The sequence below is a fragment of the Hirundo rustica genome, chromosome 20 (genome assembly GCF_015227805.2).
Source record: "Hirundo rustica isolate bHirRus1 chromosome 20, bHirRus1.pri.v3, whole genome shotgun sequence".
Lineage (NCBI taxonomy): Eukaryota > Metazoa > Chordata > Aves > Passeriformes > Hirundinidae > Hirundo > Hirundo rustica.
This window is the reverse complement of record NC_053469.1, coordinates 8,632,478-8,659,539: the sequence shown is the minus strand read 5'-3', so window position 1 is coordinate 8,659,539 and position 27,062 is coordinate 8,632,478. Positions and strand designations below refer to the sequence as shown.

Below are 27,062 nucleotides of genomic sequence, written 5' to 3'. Positions count from 1 at the left end.
GATCCATCAGCTCCAGCCTGGACACGGAGCTCTGAGCAGGATCCATCAGCTCCAGCCTGGACACGGAGCTGTGAGCAGGATCCATCAGCTCCAGCCTGGACACGGAGCTGTGAGCAGGATCCATCAGCTCCAGCCTGGACACGGAGCTGTGAGCAGGATCCATCAGCTCCAGCCTGGACACGGAGCTCTGAGCAGGATCCATCAGCTCCAGGCTGGACACGGAGCTGTGAGCAGGATCCATCAGCTCCAGGCTGGACACGGAGCTGTGAGCAGGATCCATCAGCTCCAGGCTGGACACGGAGCTGTGAGCAGGATCCATCAGCTCCAGGCTGGACACGGAGCTGTGAGCAGGATCCATCAGCTCCAGGCTGGACACGGAGCTCTGAGCAGGATCCATCAGCTCCAGCCCGGACACGGAGCTGTGAGCAGGATCCATCAGCTCCAGCCCGGGCATGGAGCTGTGAGCAGGATCCATCAGCTCCAGGCTGGACACGGGGCTGTGAGCAGGATCCATCAGCTCCAGGCTGGACACGGAGCTGTGAGCAGGATCCATCAGCTCCAGGCTGGACACGGGGCTGTGAGCAGGATCCATCAGCTCCAGGCTGGACACGGGGCTGTGAGCAGGATCCATCAGCTTCAGCCCCGGCACGGAGCTGTGAGCAGAGGGATGAGACTGACTGAGGGCACCTGGGGATCCGCAGTCCCCCCAGGCCGGTGCCACCGGGCAGTGACAGGCAGCACGGGGGCGGGGGTGTCACCCCACTCTCACCCCGGTGGGGGAGCACCCATCGCCCCGGGGCAGGGAGGGGCCGGGGGGCCGGGGGAGCGCCGCCCGCGGAGCGGAGGGCACGGGGGGAGGAGGAGGAGGAAGAAGAGGAGGAGGAGGAGGAAGAAGAAGAGGAGGAGGAGGAGGGAGGCTCCTGCGGACCGTCATTCCCCTCTGCTGGTCGGCACTGGGATAACTGGTGGCCGCCAGCCAGGCGTTGGCAGGGAGCCGCGATCGGCTCGGCGCAGCCTGCGGAGGGTGCGACAGACTGGCGACATTGGCACGGCGTGGGCACCGGCGTGAGCACAGGGTGTGGGCACGGGGCATGGCACCGGCATGGCATGGGACAGGGGACACGGGACACGGGACACGGGACACGGGACACGGGACATGGGACACGGGACACGGACACGGGACACGGGACACGGACACGGGACACGGGACATGGGACATGGGACATGGGACACGGGACATGGGACACGGGACATGGGACACAGGACACAGGACACAGGACACAGGACACAGGACAGGGGACAGGGGACCAGGACACAGGACATGGGACACAGGACATGGGACACAGGACACAGGACAGGGACATAGGACATGGGGCAGGCGCTGGCACAGGCAGCACAGCCTGGGCACTGGCATGAGCACAGGGAATGGCCACCGCCATGGCATGGATGTGGCCCTGGCTCTGCTCCTTGCTGTGCAATATTGGGAAAAGTGATTTTCTGCCCCACTTCCAAACCCTGGGCAGCTGCAGGGGCTGGTGCTGGCTCACAGCTCTGGCATTTGTACCAGGGAAAGGAAAAAAATTCCGTGTTTGAGCAGTGTTGAACAGCTGGAAACGGGGAAAACCCAAAGCACCCAGAGCAGGGGCTGCTCAGCCCTCAGCCCTCACTGCCTCCAGCACAAACACCGGGCTGTCAGAGGTAATTAACCCCGAGCAGCAGCGCCCCAGGCAGCTCCTGGGGACACAGACAACGGGTGACACTGTGCCCTTGCTGTCCCTACAATCACCTTCCCCTGGGAGTGTTCCCAGCCCCGGGGCCTTGACAGCCAGCACTGCCTCCGTGGCACTCAGGGGGAGGTGGCAGTGCCCTCCCCATCCCACATCCCGGACCGTGGATGCATTCCCCGTGGATACTGGGCACTCTCACACCCTCCCATGGAGTCCTAAAATCCCAGATGTTCTGCGGGAGCCCCCAGGGGAGATGGTGAGAGGATCAGCAGGAGCTGCCAGCGTTCTCCCCTTCAGCCCCAGGGCTCAAGATTGTGGGGCACCCCTATTTCTGCCAGTTAAACACAGTTTCAGCATCTTAGCTGTTTTTAGCTGAATTTTTGGGGTTGAAAAAGCCCAGGGTGAGGCCTCCTGGCCTAGACTCCTTAGGAGGGGAGGGATCAGGATGTGGCCCCAAGGCTGCTGGGAGAGGCATCTCCGACATCAACTTCCCCTTGGTACCACAGACATCCTTAACCTTGTCTGTCAGGAAACCAGCCTGAGCCAGCTCTGACCCCAAGATCAGTCCTTTCTCTGGCCTCCCAGCTCCCTGGGCTCCATCCCACACCAACAGCCATTGGTGGAGGGCCCAGTTGCCAGACCCGGCCATCCCAATTTCCATGATTTGGACCAAAACAGCACAGATGGAGTGAGGGGAGCAGCCACGACCTCTCCCCATCCACGCTGATGCTCCTTCCCAGCTCTGTGTGGAAAGGGGGCTGAGGAAAAGTTCCTTTCCCTTTCCCTTTCCCTTTCCCTTTCCCTTTCCCTTTCCCTTTCCCTTTCCCTTTCCCTTTCCCTTTCCCTTTCCCTTTCCCTTTCCCTTTCCCTTTCCCTTTCCATCTGGCCGTGCTGGGGGTGTCCATCCCCACATCCCCATCCTCCTCACTCACATCTCCCTAAGCAGGGAAAGGTTTCTGGAGGTCACAAAGGTTCTGAGGCCTGTGGCCACCAGCCCATAGTCCCTGCCTGGAGCACCCACCCTCCTGAGGCATTTTGCACTCCAGCAAATCCCCTGGAGTGGGAATCAGCCTCTGGGTCGATCCAGCCCCGAGCCAGCAGGGTCCTGATGTCAGGATGGGGCCTGCCCCTCTTTGAGCTGCGTTGTCAGGAGGGCACTCCGAACCATCCTTCCCACAAGCCGCCCTCTCCACCCGCCGTGGGGAGGATGTTCCCATCCCTGCCCTCCCAGCTCTCCCCATCCCCAGCCCGACACTTTCCCCGGGCAGCCTGTGGAGCGGGGCCGCTTGGCTCCCAATTTTTCCAGTGAAACAAGTGCCGCTTTTTCCTTATTTATATTTTCTACCAGGTGTGCTGGATGCAGGAGAACCGCCGGGCTGCCAGGGAGCTGGCTGTCCCCAGGGGCAGGGGGACACACCTTGGGGACCCCCTCCAGCCGGGCCCAGCTCCCCTGCAGCCCCCTCCACTCCCTGGGGCTTCTCCTACAGACCAGCGATGCTCGGCCTCCCTGGGAAGACTGACAGGGAGATGGAGGAGCAGTATAAATACCTCGCTCCTAAACAGCCTGCTGGTGTTTATAGCCCACGCTTGGCACCCAGTCCGGTGCCTCTGACAAACTCAACTCCGGATTATTTTTCAGGCAGCATCGAGGAGAGCAGGTTTTGCGGCGAAGGATCGGGACTCTCCTGACCTGGGGCTGCCGGAGCTGGATGGAGCACGGGCCTTTGTCACTCTGCTGTCCCTCCGGGCGCTGCTTTGCTGTCCTGTGTCCCCAGGCACCCCGTGACGGGGTGAACGTCTCCATGGCCGTACATACATGCATATAAACACATCCGTGTGCACACACCTGCGGGCGCAGCCTGCCCCTGGATCGCTGCCATTCGCACGCAGCCCAGGCTCGGAAGGGGAAGCACAGAAGAGCCCAAATCCCCTGGGCACAGCACTGGGAGTCAGCCGCAGAGTGTGGCAGCAGGCCTGGAGGGAAAGCTCATGGGGTGCCGCGCAGGGCGCGGGGTGAACGCACGCAGGTTTACAGCCCAGCCGTGCCCAGCGTGGAGGGGTGGCCAGGGCGTGACTGATCCCCTCTGTGTGTGTGTGTGTGATGACGTTTTACCGGGAAATAAACCCGGTTCACCCCACGGACCCCTCCCCACTGCAGCCCTGGGGGTGGCAGGGGCAGGTTCCCTCCAGCCCCGCCGTGGGTGGGGGCAATGCTTTGCTTTGGCAGAGCTTTGGGGGCAGCGCTGAGCCCTGGGGCACGGGAGGGGGCTGTGCTGGGCAGGGGGTGACGCTGGGTGCGGGGGGACACCGGGTGTGTGTCTGGGGGTGTGTCTGCGAGTGGTGCTGGGTGCGGGGAGACACCGGGTGTGTGTCTGTGGGTGATGCTGGGGGTGTGGGTGATGCCAGGTGTGTGTCTGTGAGTGGTGCTGGGTGCGGGGGGACACCAGGTGCGTGTCTGGGGGTGATGCTGGGGGTGTGGGTGATGCCAGGTGTGTGTCTGTGAGTGGTGCTGGGTGCGGGGGTGATTTCGGCTGTGGGGGGCTGCTGGGGTGTGTCTGTGTTAATTCCGGTTGTGAGGGCGTGCCGGGTGTGTGTCCGTGGGTCATTCTGGTTGCGGGGAGTTCCATGTGTGTCTGTGTGTCTGTGTGTCTGTGGGTGATGCCGTGCATGGCGGGTTCTGTGCGTGTGTGCGTGTCTGTGGGTGATTCCGGCATGGAGGGTCCGTTTGTGTCCCTGTGTCTGTGTCCCTGTGTCAGTGTCTGCAGGTGACACGGTGTGTGGTTCGTGTCCCTGTGTCCATTCATGTCCCCGTGTCCCCGTTCGTGTCCCCGTGTCCGTTCCTGTTCCCATGTCCGTGTGTGTTCTCGTTTCCATGTGTGTCCCCATGTCCATTCGTGTCCCCCTGCCCGTTCATGTCCCCATGTCCCCGTGTGTGTCCCCATGCCCGTTTGTGTCCCCCTGTCCCCGTGTGTGTCCCCGTGCCCGTTCGTGTCCCCGTGTTCCTTCGAGAACCCTGTCCCTTCGTGTCCCCGTGTCCCTTCGAGAACCCTGTCCCTTCCTGTCCCCGTGCCCGTTCCTGTCCCTGTGTGTGTCCCCGTGCCCGTTCGTGTCCCCCTGTCCCCGTGTGTGTCCCCGTGTCCCCGTTCCTATCCCCGTGCCCGTTCCTGTCCCCGTGCCCGTTCGTGTCCCCCCTGTCCCCGTGTGTGTCCCCGTGCCCGTTCGTGTCCCCCCTGTCCCCGTGTGTGTCCCCATGCCCGTTCGTGTCCCCATGTCCCCGTGTGTGTCCCCATGCCCGTTCGTGTCCCCATGTCCCCGTGTGTGTCCCCATGCCCGTTCGTGTCCCCGTGTCCCCATGTGTGTCCCCATGCCCGTTCGTGTCCCCATGTCCCCGTGTGTGTCCCCATGCCCGTTCGTGTCCCCATGTCCCCGTGTGTGTCCCCATGCCCGTTTGTGTCCCCCTGTCCCCGTGTGTGTCCCCGTGCCCGTTCGTGTCCCCCTGCCCGTTCGTGTCCCCGTGTCCCTTCGAGAACCCTGTCCCTTCGTGTCCCCGTGTCCCTTCGAGAACCCTGTCCCTTCCTGTCCCCGTGCCCGTTCCTGTCCCTGTGTGTGTCCCCGTGCCCGTTCGTGTCCCCCTGTCCCCGTGTGTGTCCCCGTGTCCCCGTTCCTATCCCCGTGCCCGTTCCTGTCCCCGTGCCCGTTCCTGTCCCTGTGTGTGTCCCCGTGCCCGTTCGTGTCCCCGTGCCCGTTCGTGTCCCCCCTGTCCCCGTGTGTGTCCCCGTGTCCCCGTTCCTATCCCCGTGCCCGTTCCTGTCCCCGTGTGTGTCCCCGTGCCCGTTCGTGTCCCCCCTGTCCCCGTGTGTGTCCCTGTGTCCCCGTTCCTGTCCCCGTGTGTGTCCCCGTGCCCGTTCCTGTCCCTGTGTGTGTCCCCGTGCCCGTTCCTGTCCCCGCGCCGGCGCGGGCGCCGCCGCTGCAGTACCGTGTCCCGCCTGCCAGGGGGCGCTGGCGGCGGGCTCTGCTCTGCGGCGCGGGGCGTGGCCGTTCCGGGGCGTGTCCGGGGCGTGTCCGGGGCGCGTCAGGGGCGTGTCCGGTGACGCAGCGCCAGGCCCCGCCCCGGTCAGCTGAGCGCCCCGCACCGCCCCCCCCGCGCCCCCCCGCCCGCCGAGCCCCCCCCGTCCTCCTCCCTCTTCCCTCCGCCCTCCGCATCCCTGCGCCGCCACCCGCAGCCTCGCCCGGCCCTGCGCGCCTCTGGGTGCCCCCCTAAACCCCCCCCCGGCACGGAGACATGGCCCCCATCGGACTCAAGGCTGTGGTGGGAGAGAGTAAGATCCGCGCCCCCCCCGCGGGGTTTGGGGGCGGGGGGCGGCGCGGGGAAGCCGCGGGGTTTGGGGGTCGGAGCGGCCGCGCTGCCCCGGCCGGGGGTGGGGGGGATGCTGCGGATGCGCAATACGGACCCTCGGGGGGGCGAGGGGGGGGCACACGGCGACACGGGACACCCCCGTGGGGACACGCTGGCGTCGTGGGCTGCGGGGGGTCGGGGGTGCTGTCACCTTCCGGGGTGTATTTGTTGAATTTGTGCGGGTTTTTTGGGGGGGTTTTCTGCAGTGCTGGGGGAGGGGGGGGGGATCGGTGACGGGGCGGCGGTGGATAAGCGCGGGGGGTATAAGGAAGCCGGAGACCCTTCAGCCCTCCTCGGTTTGATCCCCCCTCGACCCCCATAGCCCCCAATCTCCCGAAGGGTCGAGGGGCCTCCCCCCAGGGCGGGCTGAGCCCCGAGGGGGGGCACGGAGGGGTGCAGACCCCCCCCAGTCCCTCCCCCAGCGCAGTGCCAGGCCGGGCCCTCCCGCTTTGTCTGCAGCAAATCCCGCTCAAACGCTGGGTTTCATTGCATTATTATCATTGTTATTCCTATTATTATTATTATTATAACTATTACTATTTTCCCGGACGTGCCTTGGCTCCCCCAACCCGGGGGTGTCCCTGTGTGTGTCCCCCCCCCCTCCCCGGGCATCCCTTGCCCGCTGCCCCGCGCTGTTCCCGGCCGGGAACATTCCCGGGAGCCGCGGGCGGGGGCACGGCACCATCGTCCCCGGCTCCGCTTCCTCCTTCCCGGCTGTTGCAAGGCGATTATTTTCCCGGGGGAGAACGGGGCGGGGGGGGGTTGTTCTTCAAAAACACCCCAGGCTGGACGAGGAAGGAGGGGCTCTCCTATCCCCGGGGCGAAATTAAAGCGAAAAAAAACCCCCTCCGCATTAAAAAAAAAAATTAATTAAAAAAAAAATAAAATAAGAGAAGAAAAATGAAAGGGCAGGAACCGGTGGGAACTTCCCCCCGCAGCCATGAGCCTTCCTCCTCCTCCTCCTCCTCCTCCTCCCCGCCTCTCGCAGGGTTTATTTCCGTGGCACCGTGGCCGGCCGCGGCCGGATCTCGTTGGTTTTGGGGGGGTGTTTTTTGGGGGGTTTTTGGACGGTTTTTGGGGTGTTTTTGGCGTGCCGTCCGTGCCCGCGGCCATCCCCCCGCCCTCCCGCGGGCGCTGCAGATGGCGCGGCCGGGGCCGGTGGTGTGATCGGGTGGGTGGCGATGGCGAGGGGGGGACAGCGGGGGGATCCCCGGCTATCCGCGGCCCCGCCGCCTTCCCGCTGCCCCCTGCCGCGGGGATGGGGGGGCTGCGCCGTCCCCCCCCGCCCGCCGCCGCCTGCTGCAGCGGGGACACAGCCCAAAATGGACGGGAGAGGCTGGGAAATGTCCCGGCGTTGCTGTGCTGCAGGATGGGCGCTGGGGATGGGGGGGGGGTGGGGGGGTTGGCTCTGGGGCTTCGCTGGGGTTGATTTAGGGAGGGCTCGGTCCCGGAGTGGGGACGGGGGATGGACCCGCCGCCCACGCAGCCCCTGGCGGGGCCACACGCGGTGCCCTCGCCGGAGAGGGGACAGAGACCAGCGGCACTGCGTGCCCCTTGTTTTCATTCATCGTCTCTGCTCGGGGACAGGCTGGCAGAGAGCACGGACACACGCGCACACACACACACGCAGGGAGAGAGGTTCGAGGCAGCATCGGGGAAATCTGACTTAATCCTCCCCTTCAGGGTTTAGTGACGAACCGCTCGGTTCTCCCCCTGAAGAACGTCGTTCCGGACTGAAAATGATAATGTGGAGCCGGGCAGCAGCGCCGGAGCGTGGGTGGCTGCGAGGGGGGAGCAGGGTTTGTGCAGGCAGAATGCTGCAGAGGAGCCGGGGCTGGCACCGGGGGAGCACCCCGGGGTCCAGCGCTCCCCCGCGGGGTTCGGGGCGCTCCCCAGGCTGCCACGGGGGGCTCCCGGGCTTGGTGCATCGGTGCCTGCCCGCCTCGGGTGGGCTGCCGCAGGTGGAGCTGCTCCCCCAGAGCTGGGAGCAGCCTGCAGGGTCTCCAAACCCCCCGTCCCTGGCGCGGCTGGCACGGGATTGCCCGGGCTGCGCCAGCCTGGCACTCCCTGGAGGTTTTCCTGCAGGAGATGTTTGCTCCTGAGCAGCAGGAGGGCCAAGCCTGGGGCTGACCCCGAGGCAGGACATCTCCTGTGGGCTCCTTCTCCGGGATGGATGGATGGATGGACAGGGATGGATGGATGGATGGATGGATGCATGGGGAGGATGAGGAGGATGCTGCCGCGTTGCCATGGCTCGCTCCGCCTGCCCCCCCCCCTCCCGAGCTGCATTCTGCCCTGGCTTTCCTCCAGACCCGGATTATTCCTCTGACCAGCTGGTGCCATAACCAGACGGGGTTTGGAGGCCTCTGAAGAGGTGGGAGGCGGTGGGCAGGGGGAGAGGTGGGCCAGGGCTGCAGGAGGAGAAGGGCAGAAGCAGAGTGTCGCCCCCGGAGCTGTGGGGTGTGTGCTGGGGGGTGTCCCGGTGCCTCCCCGAGGTGTCCAGCCACGGTGACTGCGTCCTCCTGGGCTGGCTGTTGTCTGGACGGGGTTGGAGCTGAGCGTGCTGGTCCCCAGAGGTGACGCCTGAGGACCAGGTCCTCCTGCTGTGTCTCTGTGCCCCCTCCCAGGGAGAGCTGGCCTCTCTGCCCTGGGGCTGGTTGGGAAAAATCTCACCTGAGAGTGGCAGCTCTGAGGACACCCATCCCCAAATCTTCACCTGATCCCTCCCACCCTCTGGTGCCCCTTGGACCTTCTCAGGGCCGCCTTCCCCGAGCTTCCCTTGCCCAGCCCAGCGGTGGCTCTCCTGCAGCAGCCTGCAGTGAGGAGGAGGAGGAGGCTGGTTTTACTTCACGGAACTGTCAGCAGCAGGAGAGACGGGCCCTGCTGCAGGGGTGACACCTGTGCAGCGCCCGCCACCACGCCGGGCTGACGCAGGACGCGCAGCTGGAGCGTGCGGATGCGGTTCCGTGCTGCATCCGAAGACCCCCTGCGCCCCTTCCACCTCGCCAAAGGCTCCTTCTGCTCCCGGGGCCGTCACGGGCGGGTGGCAGAAGCAGAGGAGCCCTGGGATAAGGAAGCGCTTTGCAGAGACAGCAAGAAAACACCTTTCCCCCGGGCCACCAGGTGATCCTCCCACGGAGCAGCCTCAGCTGCCCAGCCTCCCCCGGAGCTGAGCTGTGCCCGCTGCCTCCAGCCCCACGGACAGATCCTGCCTGGACCAGGCCTGGCGCTGCCCAGTGTCACTGCCCAGTGTCACTGCCCGTCCCCAGCTGGGCCTCTCCAGGGTGCACCCCTGCCCGGGGCCGGCTCAGGCACCGAGCCTGGGGTTGTGCTGCGCCTGCAGGGATGGGGAGGAGGCAGGGGCAGGGCTGGGGCTGCTGCCAGCCTGGGGCACGGCCCGGGGACCTGCTGGTGCCTGACTCAGCCCGGCTTTTGGGGCACCTCGCCGCTGCCACCAGCCCCTGCGGGGGGCACAGGGAGCCTTGGGGGGTCAGATGCTGCTGGTGGAGGATGTTCTGAGCCCGTCTCAGTGCCCAGGGCACACGGCGGGTGCGCTGTGCCAGGCAGAGAGGAAGAGGAGGCAGCCAAGGGCGCAGGGACCACCGGAGGGGTGCCCGTGGCATCCTCTTGCCCGGACAGGGCACAGCTGTGACCTCAGCCTGCTGCAGGGGTGGATGTGTGAAGAGCAGGAGCTCCAGCAGCTCCCTGGGCAGCCCATCCTCCCAGGTCCCGCTTCCCAGGAGTCCCCGTGGTGCCACCAGCCTGGTGTGTGGGTGCAGGACTGGCACAGCCTCTGCTGGGGCTGCAGCTCTGTCACCAGGCTGCGTCTCACCTCCGGCGTCGGCTGGAAGTTGGAAAAGATTGAAAAAACTGTTGTAAGATTCAACCTTCACCATCTCAGGCGTTGCAGAACAATTTCAATCTCCAGACCCCAGTCTGCACCAGGGGCTAAGAAATTCCTGCCCATATGTGACCGTGGAAGGTGGCCAATAGTGACAAACCTCAGTTTGGCAGTGTCTGCCTGTGCGAGGAGGTTAAAAAGCCACGGACGGAGAGGATTTAGACTCTTTCCTTCTTAAAAAGAACAGAAAAAGCAATGCCTGTGTCTGATTCCTCTGCAACTCTTGGAGAAAGCGTCCCAGGAGAGATTCCTTCCTTCTTCCCACAAAATCAACACCTTTCAGAGGAGCATCAGCACCGTCACAAGGCTTTTGGTGGCACGCTGAGGAGCAGATGCTGCTCCCTCCAACTCATGGTGCGGGGAAGGAGCCTGGCTCTGGAGAGTGCAAAAATAGAGCAGGGCTGAAGAAGGTGCTTTAATCAGTGGGCTCCCACGTCCCCCAGGATGTGAGAGAACCTGGGAATGCTCACACACCTGTGGGCACCTGTGCTTGAGGCTCTTTTGTGGAGCCCATCAGATGGTTTGGCCTTGGATCAGGGAGCAGCAGGGGGCCACGTGCCAGCTGCCCTCCAGCCCGGCCTGGTGTCCCTGAGGGCACAGGAGACCAGACCAGCCTGGATTCCCACCAAAGAACCACAATTTGTTGGTGTTTTCCTCGTTTTTGTATCAAGGCAGAGAAGAACCAGCTCAGAAAGTCACGGCCACCCGTAGGAATGTGAGGGTCACCTCCCCTGGGGGACACTGACGCCGTGTGAGTGCTGCCCTGCTGCAGGACAGCTCTGGGGTCCTCTTGGCCCTGAAGCACCACCACAGCCAGGGACAGCATCTGCTGGGGATGGAAACGTCTGGAGCAAGAGGAAGTGTGCTGGTGAAGGGTGGTGCCTTCAGCAGGGACATGAAGGACCCTGGGTCATTGATTGCACCCGAACTGGGAAACTCTGCTCAACTCCCAGATCCTTGTGCAGACCCAAGGAGACTGTCTGGAGTTACCACAGAACATCCTGAGCTGGAAGGACCCACAAGGATCATCAAACACAGCTCCTGTCCCTGCACAGGACACCCCGGGAATCACCCTGTGCCTGATCCTGCAGTGAAAACCTCGAGGATTTTCCTCTCTTTCTCCGGGGCACTCAGAGGGTTCATGGGTGTGATCATGCATTTCATTTCCCTTTTCACTTCTGGCTGTGTTGCTCAACTTCTCCAGAGTTCAAGAGCTCCAGGTCTCCATCCTCCTGCTCCCTAGGCTGTGCAGCTTTCCCAAAGCTTTGCCCAGCAGGGGTAAATGTGGACGCCCTTCATGAGAGCAGTGCAGACAGGAAAAGGGGGAATTAAACACAGCTTGCCATGATGTCTGGGACTAACCCCTAGATCCCTGGGTGAGCAATGTGTCCTCCAGGAAGGCAGAGTGGCAATCCAGTGGGAGAAATGGATGTTCAGGCCTTGTGCTGCCAGAGGGGAGGTGTTTGAGACTTGTTTGGGTTGTGGGCACAGCAGTGTCAGAGTCAGGTCACCCCTGGATGGTTCTTAGCCGTGCTGAGGGATGTCTGTCCCACCTGCTGGGTGCTGCTGGTGGCCCTGGAGGGACACTCCTGTCGCCCTCTGGTCCGTGCTGCCCGTTTTATTTGGAGGTGGCACCTGCAGAGCCCCGGCTGGGGCTGTTTGGAGCTGGGGACGTGCTCCGCTCCGTCCAGCCGTGCTTGGATCAGTGCAGCATTCACACTGGCTTGAGCAATTAGTTAATGAACCAGCACAAAAGCAGTTGCCAGGCCAACCCAAAGCCAAACGTGTCAGTCTGGGAGATGCAGCCTGACAGCTTTTTAGGAGAAGTGAGACTCCAGCAGACCTCGCCGTGGATTTCTGTGATCCAGCTCTCCGGAGCTGCCCGGGGATTGGGGATCCTGGGACTCAGGATGTGTGAGGAGAGTGAAAAGCTCATGGTTGGGATCAATTCCTGCCCGCCCATAAAGCAGCTCCATCTCCCTGTGCCACAGCAGGCACTGGTGAGCTCCTGGGATGTGGCAGCGAGGGAACGGTGCCGAGCAGCAGGAATTTCCAGGAGGGAAGGGCTGGAGTGTCCCTGGCTGCAGCACCCCCACCTCGGTGCACCAGCGGGGGGTGGTGGCCAGGACAGGGCCACCCCAGGGAGGTCGGGGCTGCTCATCAGCTTCCAGGGCTGTTCTGAAGCAGGATAATGGCCCTGGAACACCCCAAAATGGGTCCATCTCTTGGGGACACAGCTTTGTTGGTGTGGCAGGGATGCTCCCTCCTTCCCCAGCTCCAGTGGGACACATGGCTCTGTTTCCACTCCTGGCTGCAGGTGGCGGGCTGGGTGTCCCGCATGTCACCTGCCTGGTGGCACTTTTGGGGCCATACTGCTCCAGAGGTTCCCCGTTGACAGCAGAGATGTGCTGCCCTGTCCGGGGCTCTGATGCTGGAGGAGGATCCAGAGCTGTCTGTAATTCCCTGTCCTTGGGAGAAATCGTCATTAAAATTCTTTCAGCCTGAAGGAAACAGATGTGATGTGGTAGGTCCAGACAAGCCAAGTGTTGGAGGCTCTGGATGAGATGCTCATATGGATTTTTTTCCCCCCCTGAAACCTGGTTTTATCTCCAAGATGAAAAACTTGGCTGTGAGCATCACCAGCTGATGTTAAATCTTAAAAACTCGCCACATTTGAGGACATGGACAGCAACATCTGGCCTGCTGATGTGGAATGGGAGAGCACCACTGCTGGGAGTGACTTGAGGACCTTGGGACCTCAGGACTTCCCTTTTCCCCTGGGAGCCCAGGGCGCTCTTCCCTAAGCTGGGGTTTAATGGCTGCTGCAGGGACTCCCAGGAGGGGAAGTTTGTGGCCACATCTCCCTAAATGTGCCACCAATCTCCAGCTTCTGCTGGAGTTTGTGCCCTTTGGCAGGACCCTGGAGCTCTTTGGAAGATGCTCTGTGGACCTGCCTCTTTCCTGACCCTGCCTGGGCTCTGAGCTGGCTCTGGCAGCCTCTGGGAGAGCCAAAATTTGGAGTGAGATCTGACCCCTGGTCAGGGCAGGAGAGGACATCGATGTAAGGAATGACTGTGCCTGGGGATCAGGGATCGACACCCTAAACTTCCAAAGCTGAGAGAAATTTCCCTTGGAAGTGCCCAGTTCCTGCTCTGAGAGGCCCATCCCGGTGCCAGGGGCGGGCTGGGGGTGTGACAGCGCTTTTTGCAGCCAGGCAGATGCTCGCCCCCTCGAGCATCCTCCATCCAGGCCAAGCCATCCTGTGCAGGAGGGACACGGCGTTCCCACCGAGCCACAGTGTCCCTGCAGCTCTGCCGCAGCGAGGACACGCTTGGGGGGGGCTGAGGCAGCAAGGTGAGAGCCCTTTTTGGGATCTCCTGCCCTTGGGGCCGCTTTCCCCATGGGAACACCATCCCCTGGGCCACAGGATGCTCCTTCCTTCGGTCCTTCCTTCCCTCCTTCCGTCCCTCCTTCCCTCCCCAGCTGGATTTTCATTGCAGGGGCAGGAATTCTTCCTGGCTGCTGCTTTTTGCTGACCCCTTCCATGGTGCACCACCATGGCCCCCTGTGCTTTACTGGGATGGAGCCTGAGGGGTGGGATGGAGTCTGTGGGGTCGGGTAATGGAACCTGTGGGGTGAGATGATGATGATGATGATGATGATGATGATGGAGCCTCGGTGCTGCCCTGCAGACAGCGCTGTTGTTGCTGGATCCTGGCCCGGGGCAGGAGCCAGATGTGAGCAGTGGCAGGAGGAGGAGCAGGGATGTGCTGGCATCGTTCCTTCCCGGCTGTGCCCCGCTGTCAGGAGGAGCAGCCCTCGCTGCCAGCTCCCGCCCGCAGAGGGCAGTTCCTGGGGCACTGGCTGGGCAGCACACGTGGGCAGCTCTGCCTGCCCAGGCCAGGAACCCAGGGACCCTCCGTCCCCTCTGTCCCAGCCCGGAGCTGCCCTCACCCCCTCTCCCCACGGAAAAGCCGAGGGATGTGACCAAGGGCAGGCGGGACACCCAGGGCAAGGCCAGCGTCCTCCTGGGGCTCCCTGCGGGCAGGCTGAGCTGGGAGGGGTGATGGAGGTGCGTTGAGGAGCGGCTGTGCTCTCCAGGCTGTGCAGCAGGACAGACAGACAGACAGACAGCAGCGCTCAGAGGCTCCTGTTTTATCCCTGCTGGGCTTCACCCAGGGAATCGGCACCCTTGGGTGACCCACAGGGACGGCTCCCAGGGCTGAGGCTGGCAGGGTGACATCCTCACACCTCTGTTTTCTAATTTAGAGACATTCCTTAACTGGCTCTTCATTGGGCATTTCCATCCCTGTCCCTGGGACCGGGGGCTCGGGGCAAAACCCTGCAGGGATGAAATCCGGGGAGAGATGCTGTGTGAGGACATGGCACAGACCCCTTTCCCCAGGCTCAGCTCTGTGAGGGACAGTTCTTCACACACCTGGGTGAAAGGGGCACCTGCAGGGTTTGGGGGCACCTTGTTCCCCCAAAACAGATCTTTGGGCAGCGCTGGCAGGAGGACAAGGCCTGAACCCCCCCTCCCTGCCACCCATCCCCAAAGGCTGTCCCACTGCCACCTCCCCACGTCCCTGAACCTCCGGGAGCTGGCCCGGGTGGGAGCAGGCGAATTTGGGGTGGGGGGCGTCCCGGGGGTGCTGCTGTCCTGCCTGGTTGCATAATCCTGGCAGCCACGGGAGGTGAAATGGGATTGTGAGGGATTACAAGGAGCAGGCTCAGGCTGCTTGATTCTTGTTTCTAAAAGGAGCTCCTAAGCCGCTGTTGTTTTCCCAGCACTTCGGATTAGGGCTGAGCCTCACGGGGCGGCCCCCAGGCTCCCCGCGGGGACCCCCCAACCACCACACGCTGCCCCCCGACCTGGGGTCTGTCTGTGAGTGCCAGAAGGGCTGGGGGGGTGACCACCCCTCCCTGGGTACCCCAAAACCGCCCCCATCCCCAGCTAAGGCACAGGTGGAGTGGGGCTCAGCGGGGCCCCGCCCGTGGGTGGGGGTTTGGTGCCCCCAGCGCAGCCCCTGCTGCTGCCAGCAGGCCCTGGGGTGCTGCAGCAGGGAGCCCGGGCTCTCACCATCGCCCACATCCCCTTTCTTCCAGAGATCATGCACGATGTGATCCGGAAAGTGAAGAAGAAGGGGGAATGGAAGGTGAGCGCCAAACCCAGGAGGGGAGGGAGCAGGGAAGGGGACGGAGGGGGAAGGTCCTGCCGTGCCCCCAGCTCACGGGGTGCTCACAGGGTGCTCAGGGTGCTCACAAGGTGCTCACAGGGTGCTCAGGGTGCTCACAAGGTGCTCAGGGTGCTCAGGGTGCTCACACGGGGGGCTCAGGGGTGTTCACAGGGTGCTCAGGGTGCTCACAGGGTGCTCACAGGGTGCTCAGGGGTGTTCACAGGGTGCTCAGGGTGCTCACAAGGTGCTCATGGGGGGCTCAGGGTGATCACAGGGTGCTCACGGGGGGCGCAGGAGTGCTCACGAGGCGCTCACAGGGTGTTCACGGTGCTCACAGGGTGCTCAGGGTGCTCACAAGGTGCTCACAGGGGGCTCAGGGTGCTCACAAGGTGCTCACAGGGTGTTCATGGTGCTCACAGGGGGCTCAGGGTGCTCACAGGGTGCTCACAGGGTGCTCACAAGGTGCTCACAGGGGCCTCAGGGGGTGCTCACAGGGTGCGCTCACAGGGTGCACACAAGGGGCTCACAAGGGGCTCCGGGTGCTCACAGGGTGCTCAGGGCTCTCACAGGGTGCTCAGGGTGTGCTCAGGGTGCTCTCAGGGTGCTCAGGGCGCTCACAGGGTGCTCAGGGTGCTCCCCTGTCCCCAGGTGCTGGTGGTGGACCAGCTGAGCATGCGCATGCTCTCGTCCTGCTGCAAGATGACCGACATCATGACCGAGGGCATCACCAGTGAGTGCCCCCTCCCTCCCTCCCTCCCTGCCTCCACATTCCCTGTGGGAAGGGCCGAAGCTCCCTCTGCACCGGGACCAAGGCGCCTCCAGGCTGGCACGGGGCGGTTGGCACAGCTCCCACCCAGCCCTATCCCGCTTGGCATGGAGCCGCTCCTCCTCCCGTGGCCCATGGATGGCTCCTGGTGCCAGGCTGGAGTCCCACAGGGCCCTCCTTGCCTGCTGGGGCTGGAGCAGCCAGCACACCTTGTCTCCTGGCAGTCCCTCAGCTGGAGGAGGGGACAGGGTGTTGGTGTTACCGGCCTGATAACCAAATAGCTCCCTGCAACACTTGGGAAGGAGGAGGAAATCACAGGCCGGGTACTGGGAGGTGCTGGGGATGGTGGGGTTGTGTCCGGTCCAGCCAGAGCTTCATCCTCAGGAGAAGGGGGATGTGGGGAGAAGCCGAGGGAGCAGCAGCACAGATCCATGGCCAGGTGCCCACAGCTCCAGCAGGGACCACGGGGCTGGGATGGCGTGGGCAGGGAGTGTCTGGGGGTGTTTGGGGTACGGAGGGGCTGCCATGGGGCATCCAACAGCCGTGGGGTACCCAGGCACGGGGTGCCCTGCGTGGCTGAGTGCCCTGCCCACGATCCCTGTTCTGCCCCCCAAGTTGTGGAAGACATCAACAAGCGCCGGGAGCCGCTGCCCAGCCTGGAGGCCGTGTATCTCATCACCCCCTCGGAGAAGGTGAGTGCACTGGGGGACACAGGCTGAGGTGCTGGGATGGGCAGCTGTGCCCGTGGGAAGCAGCCTGGCTCCCGTGGGGCCGGTGGTGCCAGCAGGGTGATGACGGGATGGAGGTGCAGAGCTTGCCCCGAGGCAGGAGGAGCCCCTCAGTGCCATCCTGCCCTGCCCAGCTGCTCCCTCTCTCTTCCAGTCCATCCACTCCCTCATCAACGACTTCAAGGATCCCCCCACCTCCAAGTACAGAGCTGCCCACGTCTTCTTCACTGACTGTGAGTGCCCGAGGGGAGGGACAGACACCGGGACAGTGCCAGCAGCTGGAGAGGGATGAGGATGAGGGATGGAGAGATGGAGAGATGGAAGGATGGAGAGATGGAAGGATGGAGAGATGGAAGGATGGAGAGATGGAGAGGAGGGATGGAGAGATGGAAGGATGGAGAGATGGAGAGGAGGGATGGAGAGATGGAGAGGAGGGATGGAAGGATGGAGGGATGCAGAGAAGGAGAAATGGAGGGATGGAGAGATGGAGAGATGGAGAGGAGGGATGGAAGGATGGAAGGATGGAGGGATGGAGAGATGGAGAAATGGAGGGATGGAGGGATGGAGAGATGGAGAGATGGAAGGATGGAGAGATGGAAGGATGGAGAGATGGAGAGGCAGGATGGAGGGATGCTGAGCACCGCCCTCCTGCTCCTCCTCCCCTGCAGCCTGTCCCGATGCCCTCTTCAACGAGCTGGTGAAATCCCGCGCCGCCAAGGTCATCAAAACCCTGACGGAGATCAACATTGCCTTCCTCCCTTCCGAGTCGCAGGTGAGCCCGGGTGGGAGAGCCAGGGGTGCTCCCGGTCCCTCTGCAGCCCGTCAGGGTTTGTGTAACAGCCTCGCACCCCCAGCTGCTCCTTGCTCTGCCTCGCTGTCTCCTGAGTTGACTTCCCGGGCTGATCCCACAGGGATTTAGCGGGTGCTGTGCCTTGGCCCCGTGCCCACAGCTGTGCTGGCCAGCTCTGCCACCAGCCAGGGACACCGGGGAGCTGGCCCTGGGCCATCTGCCCCTGCTGGGGACAAAGGGGCCAGGGGACAGACGGTGCCAGACCCGCTTGGTGCCATTAACCCTTCAATCCTCGGCATTCCTAGGGCTCCCTCTCGGCATCTTCATGTTTTTTTTCCTGGGGGCACAGCTGGGGAGCTGTGTGTGTTTCTGCTTGTCCCCAGCTCTCTGCTTCCCTGCCTGGGAGCAGGTGACTGCTGAGGGCAGGGGTCTTCTGGGAGGGACACATGGATGGGGATCCCACCACGGAGCTGGAGCTGGGGTCCTAGGAGCTGGAAATTCTGAGGGATGTCCTGAGCATCGCTGAGCTCCAGCTGCTTGGTGCCAGGCTCGGCTGGGATCAATCTGGTTTGCAAACCCAGCTGGGGTAGGGCTGCTCCCCTCTGACCTCCATCTGCGCCCCCAGGTTTATTCTCTGGATTCGGCCGACTCCTTCCAGAGCTTTTACAGCCCGCACAAGGCCCAGATGAAGAACCCGATCCTGGAGCGCCTGGCAGAGCAGATTGCCACGCTCTGTGCCACCCTGAAGGAGTACCCGGCCGTGCGGTACCGCGGGTAAGGCGGCGCGGCCGTCGCGGGGCCGGGCTGCTGCGGCCGTGCCGGTCAGGGCAGGGGATGGACAGACACCCGTGCTCAGTGTTAACAGGCTCAGATTTGATCATCTGGGCAGCTGAGGGGGTCCAGAAATCAAAATGGCACCAAGGCAAAGGGGAGCTCGTTGAGGAGAGGTGGGAACGGGCGACGAAAGCTGCTCGGGTCGCTGCTCTCCCGTGAGCCCAGGGTGTCGCACGGGGCAGCCAACATCTCCTCCCCATCCCCTGCCCTGTGGGGCTGAGCTGTCCCCTGCCTCCCCCAGGGATTACAAGGACAATGCCATGCTGGCACAGCTCATCCAGGACAAGCTGGACGCCTACAAAGCTGATGACCCCACCATGGGCGAGGTGAGCGCTGCCGGCAGCCCCGGGGGAGGGTGCTGGGGGTGCTGCTTCGCTCCTGAGGTCCCTGTGGCAGCCACAGACGCTGAGGGGGGACCCCAGAGCGGCCCCCTGAGCACCTGTGGGGCTGAGGGAGCCCCCAGGCCGGTGCTGAGGGCCCTGCTGTGTCCGCAGGGGCCGGACAAGGCTCGCTCCCAGCTCCTCATCCTGGACCGCGGCTTCGACCCCGCGTCCCCGGTGCTGCACGAGCTGACCTTCCAGGCCATGAGCTACGACCTGCTGCCCATCGAGAACGACGTCTACAAGTGAGTGCAGCGCTGCCATCCCCGCCCCTGGGACACCCCTGAGGCCTAGAGCAGGAGCTGGGAGCTCAGCATCCCTCCATCCATCGGGTGTCCCCCGTTGGGAGACGCCAGCGCTGCGCTGGCGGGCAGGACTGGGACAAGAAGGGCTTTTCCAGCCTTCAGCCCTCGGCCCTTCCCAGCGTTGAGGAGTCGAAGGGGTGCAAGAAGGGAAGAGGCCAATCCCAGTGGAAATCACTTTGCTCCTGGCACAGCCAAGACAAGCCCTCATGTCCCCCCCAAACCCAGCAGTGAGGGGTCTGTGTGTGCCCCCGGCCCCCTGTGACGCCCCTGCCCTGATCCCAGGTACGAGACGAGTGGCATTGGTGAGGCCCGGATCAAGGAGGTTCTCCTGGACGAGGATGACGACCTGTGGGTCACCCTGCGCCACAAACACATCGCCGAGGTGTCCCAGTGAGTGGCCCTGGGGCTGGTTTGCTGGCCGGGTGGGGACACTGGCGTGGCACTGCCACCCACCCCGCCCTGAGGGTCCCCTCCCCGCTCTCAGCTCTGCCCTCCTCCTCTCTGCAGGGAGGTCACCCGGTCCCTGAAGGAGTTTTCTTCCAGCAAGAGGATGAACACGGGTGACAAGGTGACCTGAGGCACCCACCCAGCTGGGGACGGGCTCAGCCGTGGGCTGGCACTGGTGGGGTCTCCTGGGGACACTTTGCCAGGGAAGAAGGGTGGTTGGGTTCCTGGTGGGGGAGATGGCTGTGGGGTGCCAGCCCTACACCTGGGGCTGGAAAACGGGGTGCTTTGGGGTGCTCTGCACCCAGGGGTCATTGTGCCCCCAGTGCAGGGTCCGTGCACCTCCCGCAGCAGCTGCTCTGTCCCCGTTCCCTGAGCTGGTGGCAGTGAGGGGACCCTGGTGGCAGTAGGATGTAAAAGTGGCCAGGAGCTGAAAGGACCACCTGAGCCCCAGCCAGGCACCCACAGGGAGATCCTCGGGGGATTTTTCCCCACCACACCCCTGCAGACCCCTCCTGCCTTCAGCTGCAGGGGAGGAGACCTGGCAGTGACACATCAGGTGTCACCAAACCCCCTCAGGGGGCTCACCTGGGCACAGAAGTCCGTGGCAGTGTCCCTGAGGGTGAGTGACGGTGTCCCCTTCCCTCGCAGACCACCATGAGGGACCTGTCCCAGATGCTGAAGAAGATGCCACAGTACCAGAAGGAGCTCAGCAAGGTATGGGGAGGGGACATGGTGTGTGCTCCCCCCGGGGAGCAGGGGGTGGCACAGGGGGTGGCACAGGGGGGTGGCACAGGGACCCTCAGCTGCTGCCAGCACTGCAGAGGTGACCTCTCCTGTGTCCCCAGTACTCGACCCACCTGCACCTGGCTGAGGACTGCATGAAGCACTACCAGGGCACTGTGGACAAGCTGTGCCGAGTTGAGCAGGTACCGAACGACTCCCCCGGCCCCACAGTCCCACAGGGGCGTGGGGGGCTGCAGCTCCACCCTCCCAGGACGGAGTGGTGATGAGCGCGTGTTCCCTGCAGGACCTGGCCATGGGCACCGATGCCGAAGGCGAGAAGATCAAGGACCCCATGAGGGCCATAGTCCCCATCCTGCTGGATGGCAACGTCAGCACCTATGACAAGATCCGCATCATCCTGCTCTACATCTTCCTGAAGAACGGTGAGCGGGATGCCCGGGCAGGGGTGCGGGCAGGGGAGCGCCCGGCCCTGCCTCCCCGGGCACGTCCTGAGGTGGCAGCGGAGGGGCCGCGTCCCCTCGGTCGCTGAGGAGAGCGCCCCGTGCCCGTTGCCTTCCCAGGAATCACCGAGGAGAACCTGAACAAGCTGATCCAGCACGCTCAGATCCCGGCCGAGGACAGCGAGATCATCACCAACATGGCCCACCTGGGCGTGCCCATCATCACGGACGTGAGTGCCCTCCTCCCGCCGCCCCCGCCCCTCTGCTCTGGCGGCCGTGCCCCCTCCGGGCTGGCCCGGGGCGCGTCCCTGCCGCCGCGGCGGCTCAGGGTGCCCCTGTGCTCTGTGCCCAGTCCACGCTGCGCCGCCGGAGCAAGCCGGAGCGCAAGGAGCGCATCAGCGAGCAGACCTACCAGCTGTCCCGGTGGACCCCCGTGATCAAGGACATCATGGAGGTGAGGCAGCAGCCGGCGCAGGGCTGGGGGGCAGAGCAGGGGATTGCAGAGCCGCCCAGGAAGGGATCTGCAGAGAGCTGGATGCTCCCAGCCCAATCCCTCGTGTCCTGCCCGGGGTTGCAGCATGGTTGGGATATTTTGGGAGGATTTCCTGGCCTCCACGGGTGTGCTGGCCCCAGGCAGGATGCACAGAATCGCAGAATGTGCTGAGTTGGAAGGGATACCAAGGATCATCAAACCCAGCCCCTGTCCCTGCACAGACACCCCACCAACCCCACCCTGGGCATCCCTGGCAGCGCTGCCCAAAGGCTCCTGGAGCTCTGGCAGCCTCGGGGCCGTGCCCATTCCCTGGGGAGCCTGGGCAGTGCCCAGCACCCTCTGGGGGAAGAACCTTTCCCTGCTCTGCAGCCTGAGCCTGCCCTGGCCCAGCTCCAGCCCTTCCCTGGCTCCTGTCCCTGTCCCAGAGCAGAGCTGGGAGCTGCCCCTTCTCTTTCCCTCGTGAGGAAGTTTTAGACTGCAGTGAAATCTCCCCTCAGTGTTCACAGCCCAAACCAGGCTTGCCCAGCATCCCTGGAATGCAAATGCAGTAACAGCTTGGCTGGTTGTGTGTGTGCCACCGTGGCCACCAAGGCTGGGTGTGCTTGTCACAGCCTTGCCCACGTCCCAGCAGAGCCAGGGGACGAGCATGGCTCTGTACAGCTGTGTCTGTGTCCTCAGGAGCTGCCACAGGAGCTGCACTGGACTAGCTTGGGCCGTTCAGTGCTGCCTCTGCCCTCAGTCCTGCAGAGCCGCAGCTCCCTCGGGTCCCAAGAGCAGAGAGCTCATGTTTCCCTTTGTCACAGCCCCCGGGGGTGGCTTCACCCCCAGGACAGAGGGGCCTGCCCAGGGCAGCAACACCTCAGCAAGCTCTCCCAGGTGGCCCTGACCCTCCGCCACTGGAGAAGAGCAGCGGGTCCGTCGTGCCGGAGGGGGATCCCAGGGCTGAAACCTCCAGCTCGGCGCCTGCTCCTGAGCTTCTCAGGAGGGGAATCCTCCAGAGGGGCTGTGGGGACGGGGGCTGTGCCTGGCTCCTCGCTGACCCCGTGGCTCTGTGTCCTCAGGATGCCATCGATGACAAGCTGGACACCAAGCACTACCCGTACATCTCCACCCGCTCCTCCGCCTCCTTCAGCACCACTGCCGTCAGGTGGGTGCCCCTGCTCCCCTGTCCGTGCCCGCCTGGGTCACTGTCAGCCCCAGGGCTGGATCCAGCAGCAGGTCTGGGAGCTGCTCAGAGGGCATTCAGGCATCCCTGTGCCTCAGTTTCCCCTCGGGCAGTTCATGTCTCCATTCCCTCGAGGCACCCCGGGTCTCAGTTTCCCTCCAGCCTGTGCCTCTGTATCCCTGTAGGAATCCCTTATCTCAGTTTCTTTCAGGCATCCTGTGCCTCAGTTTCCCCTCGGGCAGTTCATGTCTCCATTCCCTCGAGGCACCCCGGGTCTCAGTTTCCCTCCAGCCTGTGCCTCAGTTTCCCTTCAGGCACCCTGTAGCTCTGTTTTTCTTTAGGCATCCTGTGCTCCAGTATCCCTGCAGATATCCTGTGTCTCCATTTCCCTTTAGGAATCCCGTGCCTTCATTTCCCCTCAGGCATCCCATTCCTCAGTTTCCCTTCAGGAATCCCATGCCTCAGTTTCCCTTTAGGCACTCTATGCCTCACCTTTCCTTCATGCATCCCATGCCTCCGTTTTCCCCCATGGCACCCTGTGCCTCAGTTTCCCTCCAGGCATCCTGTGCTTCCGTTCCCCTGTAGGAATCCCATGCCTCAGTTTCCCTTTAGGAATCCCATTCCTCATTTCCCCTTGGGACGCACCCGTGCCTCAGTTTCCCTCCCTGGAACAGCGAGCAGCACCCGTGGCTGGAGCCCTGGCCTTGACCTGCTGCAGCAGCACGGTCCGTGTGATTGAACTGAGGTGCGGTGCCTCGTGCCCGTCCTTCACCCTCCTCTTCCTCTCCTCAGTGCCCGCTACGGCCACTGGCACAAGAACAAGGCCCCCGGCGAGTACCGGAGCGGCCCCCGCCTCATCATCTTCATCCTGGGCGGGGTGAGCATGAACGAGATGCGCTGCGCCTACGAGGTGACACAAGCCAGCGGCAAGTGGGAGGTGCTAATAGGTGAGTGGTGGCCCGGGGCTGGCCCCTCTCGCTGGCTGCTCATCCCACGCTCCATCCCGCAAATTCCCGGCTCCAGACCGCTGCGGGAGCTGGAACTCCGCGGAAAGGTTTTCTCCGGAAATCTGTTGTCCACCCCCACCGTGTGCCACCTCCTTTCCCCGTCTGGGTTGCGTCACTCCAAACGTCCTCATTTTTGCTTCCATTTTCTCACGTCTCCTGGCCGGTTTTGTCCGAGCGGGGCTGGGTCAGAGGGGAGGAGGTTTGGCAGCTCGGGTTGCTCCTCGGTTTTGGGGTCACTGCAGGAAGAAAAGTGCAGAATAAAGAGGGGTGCGAAGGGGAACGGGGTTTTTCAGTTGCGCGGGACACGGCCAGGGTCAGCTCCCACCTCTGCCCCCGGGGGAGCCAGGCACAGAGGGAGCTCTACCGGGTGTTAGCCAGGAGCTGTTAGCCCCTGACATTCCTCTGGGGAGCACAGCCTGGATGCTCACCTTGCAGGGCGCAGGCGGGTGTCCTTTACCATCTCACCTGATGCCTGCTGGAGCCTGTCCCCAGCATCTCTTGTGCTCCTTGGGAGCAGCATCCCAGCCTCCGTCTCCTCCTGCTGCCGCGGCTGCGTCCCTGTCCCCGGACACTCCATCCTGCCTGTCTCCCATCTCATCCCGCCTCTCGGCAGGGTCCATCCCCTGCATGCGCCTCGGGAGCTCCAGGCTCCGCCCGTCCCCTTGCTCCTCCTGCCCCAGGAGCAGCTGGTGGCGGTGGGGGCGTGGGGGAGGCTCGGCGCAGCCCTCAGCCCCGCTCTGTTCTCCCGCAGGTTCTACTCACATTCTCACTCCCACCAAATTTCTCATGGACCTGAGGCACCCCGACTTCAGGGACTCCACTAGGGTATCATTTGAGGATCAGGCTCCAGCAATGGAGTGAGCCAAAGAAACCAAGTAAAGGCAGCTTACTGATGAAAAAGAAACTCTTCCTCCCGGAAGGGTTTTCTTTGATTCTTCCGTTCCTCCTTTTTTTTTTTCATAATCGTCGTTTTGGGGTTTGTCGGGTTCTTCTCCGGTCAGAAAATGCTTGCGGTTCCTCCGACCGGGTGGAAAAGCACCCGGCGCCGCTCCATCCTCCCTCAGCCATGCCCCCTGGCCGGCTCCTCCATGCCATGAGCTCCCCTCAGCAGGGCCGGTCGGGGTCCTGCCCGCCCCGCAGAGGGCTCCCAGGGCCGGGCAGGGGCACGGAGCTGCCCTGGGAGCTCCTGGATTCTGCCCTGGGGGCGAGGGGCGGCAGTGGAGACGCCGGCACTCGTCCTGGTCCATCCCCACGGGCTGGGCACTGCTGGCACCCCCCAGCTCCAGGGTGTCCTGGGGCTGGAATCCCGCTCAGCTCAGGATTGCTCTTGGATAGGCGGCAGGTTCCTGAGGCTGCAGACCCCAGACCCTGCTCTGGGGTTCAGCTCCTGCTGGTTTCACCAGTGAGTGCCAGCCTGGCACCCCCGTGTGCTGGTCCCTGCGGTCCGGGCTGGCTGTGGGGCTGAGCCAGCGTGGGCACCGTGCTGGGGGACCCCCGAGCGAGAGGCAGCAGAAAGCGAGAGCCTTTTGTTTTCCCTGTCCCCTCCCACCCCTTCCAGCCACCTCTCAGTCCCCAGGATGCTCCGTGCAGTTTGGGGGACCCGGGGAAGGTCCCTCCACGCCAGCTGTTCCCTGCATCTCCCACCCCTGCACCCCGGCAGTGCCTCCTGCATCCCCCGTGGGTGCTGCAGTGACCCCGGTGCCACAACCCCGCTGCAGCGGCACCTCCGGGCCCCGCCTCATCCCTCCAGCTCTGTCCCTCGCCTCCATCCCTCCTCCTTCGTCCTCTTCCCCTTCTCCGTGCCCCCACAACTCCCCCCCCCGTGCCCACAGGCTGCATTTCCTCGCAAGCATTTCCAGGTAAGGGGGACCCGGGACACAGCCGGGGGCTCCCAGAGCCGTCGCTGATCCCCTCGCACCCCCTTCTCCTCTGCTCCCGCAGGGTCCACGCACATCCTCACCCCACAGAAACTGCTGGACACGCTGAAGAAACTCAATAAAACAGAGGAAGAGAGCAGCAGTTAAGAGGAAACGCTGTCACCACTCGATGCCGACCCAACGTCCCCGCCGGGCACCCAGCCCCGGGTGCCACCCTGCACCCAGTGGGCCCAGCTTCTCTCTTGTTCTTGTGTTGAACCCCCCCCTCTCCCCTCCCAGCGCCTCCCCCCATCTCATTTTATCCACAGGGAGGGGATAACAGCCAAAAAAAAAAAAAAATAATAATATATATATATATATTAAGCAAATGGATGCATTGTGTTTAAGAGAAAAAGGAAAAAAGAAAAAAAAAAAATCTATATATTTGTAGCTGCAGCTGTGGGAAGCGCCCCAGGAGCTCACTGCTGAGTAACCATCTGCCCATTGCTAGTGAATATGGTGGGGAAAATGACAGAAAAACACTTTTTTTGTTTGTTTTTTTTTGGTTTTTTGGGGCGGGGGGGGATGCTCCTCAATGGGGTCTTGTGTGGACAGGAGGACGGACGCCCCACACGGCTCCAGCTGCTGCTCAGGCGGGCACCAGGCTGGCACCACCATCTGTCCCAGGGCTTTTGGGGCGGTGGCTGCTCCTGCCAGATGTGCACGCCAACATCTGGATGGGAATTTGGCACGGGGGTGGTGTGGGGGTGGCAGCCAGGACGCTTCACACCGTGGTAATTCCCATGTGAAAAGGGACCAAACCGGTCAAACTGGGAGCTGGGGCCCGTCTGCTTGCACAGCCCTGCTGCAGCTTTGCCTCTCTCTCTGGGAATTCCTTAAAAAAAAAAAATATATATATATATATAAAATAAAAAGCTATTTTATATATATATGTCTGTGTTATCTCTCCATGGATCCCTCTCTCCATCCATCCCCACGGAAGCTCGGTGCCCCTGCCCACTCAGCTCATGCCGTCCCGTGGTGAAGCGTTTCTGAGCGTGCCGTCACCCTGAGGTGCCCCAAAACCCCTCTGGGCCCTCCCCAAAACCCCTCTGGGCCCTCCCCAAAACCCTCTGGGGCCCCCCAAACCCTCCAGGCTCCCCCAAACCCTCTGGACTCTGTGTATATTAATGACTGTGTCTTGTGACGTTCTTACGAGCTTGGTGTATAGTGATTTCCCCAGACCTCCGATTTTAGTTGGGTTTTTATTTGACGCCCCTGGATTGCCCCCTCTCCCTCGCCATTAGATGCACTGCAATATTTTGGGGTCTATGGTTTTGTTCTCTTCCCCCTGAAGGCTGTGAGCCCCCTTTTCCTTCCCTAAAATTGCTCTTTCTTGCCTCGTTGGTGGTTTAGCCCCCTCCTTTTCCTTTCCCTTCCCGTCTGCTCCTTGCCCATAAAGTTAAATATATATTTTTAGGGCAAAGGCTGTATCATTGCACTGATACTTGTTGGTTCCCCCTCGGTCTCCCAGCCCGTTTCTGTTCCTCCTTGGTTTAGCAATGCAAATGCTTCAGGATCTTGTATGTTGGACATTATTATTATTATTATTATTATTTTTTTCTGTTACAGTTATTTATATAAAAAATAATTTATCAAAAAGGAAAACTTTAAAAAAAAAAAAATCTAGTCTGTCTTGGAACTTGTTTACCTTGAAATTACTGGAATCTAAATGTTTGAAAGTGTTGAAGCACAAACATGTATCATCTCTGTATATCTGTTCTTCTGTACTAAAGCACTCGAGTGACTAAATAAAAGCGATCTCCATCCCTAGTGCAACTGGGGCTGTGCTGTGCTGCTCCCTCAGGGCCAGGAAAACGGGGAAAAGGCATGGGAAAATATTCCA

The 27,062-nt window shown here is 62.7% G+C and overlaps 1 protein-coding gene across 3 annotated transcripts; it reads left to right on the top strand.

Moving 5' to 3' along the window:
• Nucleotides 1-5,887: 5,887 nt before the first annotated feature.
• On the top strand, nucleotides 5,888-26,995 carry STXBP1 (syntaxin binding protein 1). 3 transcript variants are annotated; one of them, XM_040083094.2, is made up of 20 exons: nucleotides 5,896-6,046; nucleotides 15,131-15,180; nucleotides 15,850-15,931; nucleotides 16,583-16,659; nucleotides 16,850-16,928; nucleotides 17,364-17,467; nucleotides 18,111-18,259; nucleotides 18,561-18,645; nucleotides 18,814-18,944; nucleotides 19,287-19,394; nucleotides 19,512-19,572; nucleotides 20,100-20,165; nucleotides 20,297-20,377; nucleotides 20,479-20,617; nucleotides 20,756-20,865; nucleotides 20,988-21,089; nucleotides 22,190-22,275; nucleotides 23,086-23,240; nucleotides 24,052-24,175; nucleotides 25,242-26,995. In XM_040083094.2, the coding sequence occupies exons 1-19, from the start codon at nucleotides 6,010-6,012 to the stop codon at nucleotides 24,159-24,161; spliced, it is 1,812 nt and encodes a 603-aa protein (XP_039939028.1). In that variant the 5' UTR covers nucleotides 5,896-6,009; the 3' UTR covers nucleotides 24,162-24,175; nucleotides 25,242-26,995. The 3 variants fall into 3 exon arrangements, with proteins under 3 accessions (XP_039939030.1, XP_039939028.1, XP_039939029.1); XM_040083096.2 differs by lacking the exon at nucleotides 24,052-24,175 and having other exon boundaries at nucleotides 5,888-6,046; XM_040083095.2 differs by lacking the exon at nucleotides 25,242-26,995 and having other exon boundaries at nucleotides 24,052-24,179.
• The last annotated feature ends 67 nt before the right edge of the window (nucleotides 26,996-27,062 follow it).